This window comes from Bidens hawaiensis, unplaced genomic scaffold (genome assembly GCF_021521415.1).
Source record: "Bidens hawaiensis isolate Kalapana, Puna unplaced genomic scaffold, B.hawaiensis_p1.1 tig00020769_1, whole genome shotgun sequence".
Lineage (NCBI taxonomy): Eukaryota > Viridiplantae > Streptophyta > Magnoliopsida > Asterales > Asteraceae > Bidens > Bidens hawaiensis.
This window is the reverse complement of record NW_027505018.1, coordinates 137,382-141,675: the sequence shown is the minus strand read 5'-3', so window position 1 is coordinate 141,675 and position 4,294 is coordinate 137,382. Positions and strand designations below refer to the sequence as shown.

The window sequence follows — 4,294 nt, the reverse complement described above, 5'->3', positions numbered from 1 at the left end:
ACAAATCATTCTCACATTTATCTTTTTTGTCCCCCTTTGTATTTTAACTTTATCCCAAGTATATTATTAACTTATTACAATAACTAAACTAAAATTCAAAAAAATACATTCGCAATAATATAAACGAAAATATTGGAAACAAAAAATTTAAATAGCCCCGTAATAAGGGGATAAAAACTAGTAACATATATTGGTACGTGTATAAGTTATATTGATAATTAGGTTGTGTTTGTTTTTGCTTATAAGGTTTGTAAATACTGTTTGTTTTAAAAAAAAGATCTGAAAATTGTTTTTATGGTCTTAAAAAATAAGTTTTTTTCACAATCTTCACACTTCTTAACATCATACAAAGTACCTACACCCAATGTCCAACACCACCACCACCGTCAACCACCCACCACCACCACCTTCCACCACCACCACCCCCGTCGGCCACAACCACCGTCCACTACCACCACCACCCACCGCCCGTCGCCACCACCACCCGCCACCACCATCCAACACCACCCGCCACCGCCACCACCATCCAACACCACCCGCCACCGCCACCACCCACTGTCTGCTGCCACCACCATCCACTACCACCACCCCGCTACCACCACAACCATCCACCACCACCACCCCGCCACCACCCACCACCACCGTTCATCACCACCACCACCCATTGTCGGCCACCATCACGGTCCACCACCCACCACCACAACCGTCCATCACCACCACCCACCGTTCACCGCCTACCACAATCGTCTACCACCACTCACTTCCAAAGTTCATACACCATTACCAATTATTTTAGTAGTCTATAAACGTTAAATGACTTTTATCTACGTTAATATATATGATAGGTAACTAATTTTCAGCTTATACAGACGATATCCAGTTTATAAAACAAACAGTATTATATTTTCAGATTGCAGATCTTCAGACCACATCTTCAGTTGCAAACATTAAATCAGATAAAATCATATTGCAGGCAATTTTTGTCTCAAAAACAAACAGCACCTTAATTTTTTTTTAAAATTTATATCTAAAAAGGTTTAATAGAATATTCTCAACTAAACTCAACTATACACACTTAATTTAATTTCGAATGTAAATAAGGGTGAAAACTGAAAATAAATGTCATTAAATCACTTAAAAAAGTTGTGAAAAAACGAACATTTCAAGGGAAATGAGTGTTGACTCTATGTCCTGTCGGTCGAGATGCGATCGTTGTATTTGAAACGAGTTTTACAGAGTCTTACATTTATGAAGTAAAGCCCATATAAATAAGCTCAGCAAAAAATTTACTTGAAATAGAGGGGTGCGCCAGGCCTTGGTGATAGTGTAAGACCAAGGCGACGCATGAAGACCCAAGCAGCAAGCTACTTTGACGGATCTTCCCCCATAAAAAATAAGATTAATATCGAGTGAACCGATGGCTCACATATCAGATATTAAACTGATAAGAACAGATACTACACTTGATCTTAGCCAAAAGGCCGAGAAAGGTATGCTTCTTTCATTCCAAGGCCTTTATTTTTATACTAAACTCCCCCTTGTCTGTTACTTCACTCAGCCGATGTGGGATGCAAAGTTTTACTTTCTTTCATAAAACAAAAAAGTCTAACTAGCAAAACTCTCAATTTGATTTACCAATCTCGGAACTTTTTTATTTATCTACCTTGTCCATAATCAACGTAAATTTCTTGGAGGTTTACCATTTACGTCTGCTCATCCTAATAATGGCCCAAGAGAGAATGATGGTGCTTGGATCTTATAGTTATACTTGTGAATTCGATAATGAAATTAACAAGCGTGAAAAGTTTTATACACAGTTTATTAATTACTTTTATCCCAGATTATATATGTTTCACTGATTATGTCAACAAGTTTCACCCTTCAGGATACTACTCAATATTGTACTTTAGAGGCAGCATTTTCAAAGTAACTAACTGTATTCTAAAGCTTCGGATGGTACCAAAATTCAAACCGAACCTAATTGAATTCGTTTGTCTAGAATTCAGAATTCGGTTATCCACTCAAGTTGTGAATTTCGGATTTTACGTTTTCGAATCAAGTTATGAATTTGTGGATTTTGAACTCAACTAGACAGTCCTGAATGTCGAATTCATATTACATGTATATTCCCTTCATGTAATAAAATATATTGTTTTGTTTGAATCACTCGAATCGAGTTACGAATAACCCGAATCGGTTTTCCCAAATTTGAATAACTAGATACCAAGGAATTCAAACTTAATGCATCCATTTATAGGTCTAGGAGAGAATCAATAGTAAGTAAAAGCACCCTATCTCTTCAACAAAATTACCATTGATTCATATATGAAACTCACTTTACACAAATCTTCTTTTGGAATCTAACGTTTAGACCGAGTTTACTACACTTTTGTTATTGAGAAAGAAAGGATGATCAAACCTGTCCCCATTAACCATCCAAACTGAAGCTGTTGAATACCTGAATGGGCAAACCTTTTCTTGAATCCTCTTCCTTTTGCTGCTGTTGATGTAGATACTTCTGTAGCTGGGGCTGGTGCAGGACTGTCATCTGATGCTATACACTCTCCAAATTGCATCTTTGCCTGCGAATAGATTCAATAATATTATTTAGTCATAGGTTTTCTATCTTTGTTGTTTTCTCCACTTTATATTAATGATGCTAATCATTGTTTTCAGAATCGGACCGCGAACAAGCTATATAACCGGTTTGATTGAGTGTGTATTTGAATCGTCCCCATTTGAACCAGTTTGACTGGATTTCAATCTTTTTATGTTTTTTTCCTTCTTTATTTAGTGGTCCATTTAGGGGTGTGAACGAGCCAAGCTGACTCGTGAGCCTTAAATAAGCTTGTTTTGTAAATGAGCACAAGCTGGATCGCGAGCCTAAATTGGGCTCTAGGAAGTCAAAACAAGCTAAGCTCAAGCTCGGCCCGGCCCGTTTGCACTCCTAGGTCCATTTACTACTTCAACTCAATATTTTATTTATTTAAATCTTCATACTTTACTAAATTTACAATTACACATCAAAACATAAATTAGTTTCATATTTTGTTTGACATTAGTTTCATATGCAGTTTTAAGTTTATAAATGATCCAACTAGTGGACCACTAAGGTGACCGGTTTAGTTATAGAAACATTGATGCTAATGAAAATGAAAGCATACTCTGCATGAGTCGATGTTGTTACAACCGCAAACTAGCTGCCCATTAGCAAAATCTACAGCAGCGCATGGACCTTCGTCGTCACTCCTCTAAACATTTCAATAACGTGTATAAGTGAGTTGACTTTATTCGGTGTTCGGTGAAGATTATTATCGAAAATACCTTGTAGAAGTCAACAGAAATGAAATTAGGCCATCGTTCACCAGCAGCATCATGGCAAGTGTTCATCATGGTCATCAATGGAGCAGAATTGTGCTGGCAGGATTCAATCATATCCGGGGTGTCGGGGAAGTGGTTCAACAGAACCAAAGATCTTGATCTAGTGTTCATAGCAGCTGACTCAGCACGGTTGGGGCAAGACCCATTTTTCATTCCATCAGATCCATCTGCAGTTTACAATGTTCATTAACAAACATCATACATATTGAAAGATCTTGATAAAGTTGAGATTAAGAGTTAACACTTACACTGATTCTCAACCAAGTATCTCCACACATATGCAATACCTTCAGAAGCTTCTTTAGAAGACTTAGTTGTAAATACTACCAACCGTTGATTATCCTCGATCATGGTGTCAACTGTAGGCCAGTTACTACCGTTGGCTGGCATTCGAGATACTGGAAACCAAAACTTGCCTAGACCAGAAGCTTTAAAGACCTTGGTTAGACCACTTTGTGAGGTAACATAGTCTTCAATGATTATGGTGACTATTTCTGTAGGATTTGCTTCTAGAAAAGCTACAACCTCTTTCAGAACATTGATTGCAGGCTGCTGATGAAGTTAAATAATATGTTCGGATTTCAAAGGATATCAAAACAATACATAGTGATTACAGGCGATGAGAGTAGTAATAGAAATACTTACAAAAGCTGTGTAGTTGAAGCATCTCCCATGAAAGGAGTGACATAACCAAATATCATTCTCAAAGTCATACATATCGAGCATCAGACCTCTCACGCCATTCTGCAAAATCAGTAAGAACAAATCTTTTGCTTAAACAATACAAGGTATACATAGTTAAAACAGCTTTTCATTGGCATGGAAGTTTAAGTAATTCAAGATTAGTTGAACAAAGAAACCATAGGCAATATTTTTATATATAAAAACTGTACTAGAAGAATTTGGCCTAGTG

General features: G+C 37.2%; 1 protein-coding gene and 1 non-coding gene across 2 annotated transcripts; both read right to left on the bottom strand.

Annotated features, from left to right (window-relative positions):
• Positions 1-1,298: 1,298 nt before the first annotated feature.
• On the bottom strand, positions 1,299-1,494 carry LOC143609935 (U2 spliceosomal RNA). Its single transcript, XR_013149501.1, has one exon. It is a non-coding gene; the product is annotated as a U2 spliceosomal RNA (small nuclear RNA).
• A 320-nt stretch (positions 1,495-1,814) lies between these two features.
• On the bottom strand, positions 1,815-4,014 carry LOC143609925 (PI-PLC X domain-containing protein At5g67130-like). The gene is made up of 4 exons (XM_077084542.1): positions 3,630-4,014; positions 3,325-3,548; positions 3,165-3,251; positions 1,815-2,582 (listed from the first exon to the last, which is right to left on the bottom strand). Exons 1-4 carry the CDS (start codon positions 3,769-3,771, stop codon positions 2,382-2,384), a joined length of 654 nt encoding a protein of 217 aa, XP_076940657.1. The 5' UTR covers positions 3,772-4,014; the 3' UTR covers positions 1,815-2,381.
• Positions 4,015-4,294: the final 280 nt, after the last annotated feature.

What these genes read in the sequence shown, in the direction of transcription:
- LOC143609925 (XM_077084542.1), bottom strand. Translation starts at nt 3,771, where the DNA reads ATGCCAGCCAACGGTAGTAACTGGCCTACAGTTGACACCATGATCGAG. An exon ending in ATACTTGGTTGAGAATCAGT is followed by an intron (nt 3,549 to 3,629) that starts GTAAGTGTTAAC and finishes TGTAAACTGCAG; the next exon opens with ATGGATCTGATGGAATGAAA. An exon ending in TTTCTGTTGACTTCTACAAG is followed by an intron (nt 3,252 to 3,324) that starts GTATTTTCGATA and finishes TGAAATGTTTAG; the next exon opens with AGGAGTGACGACGAAGGTCC.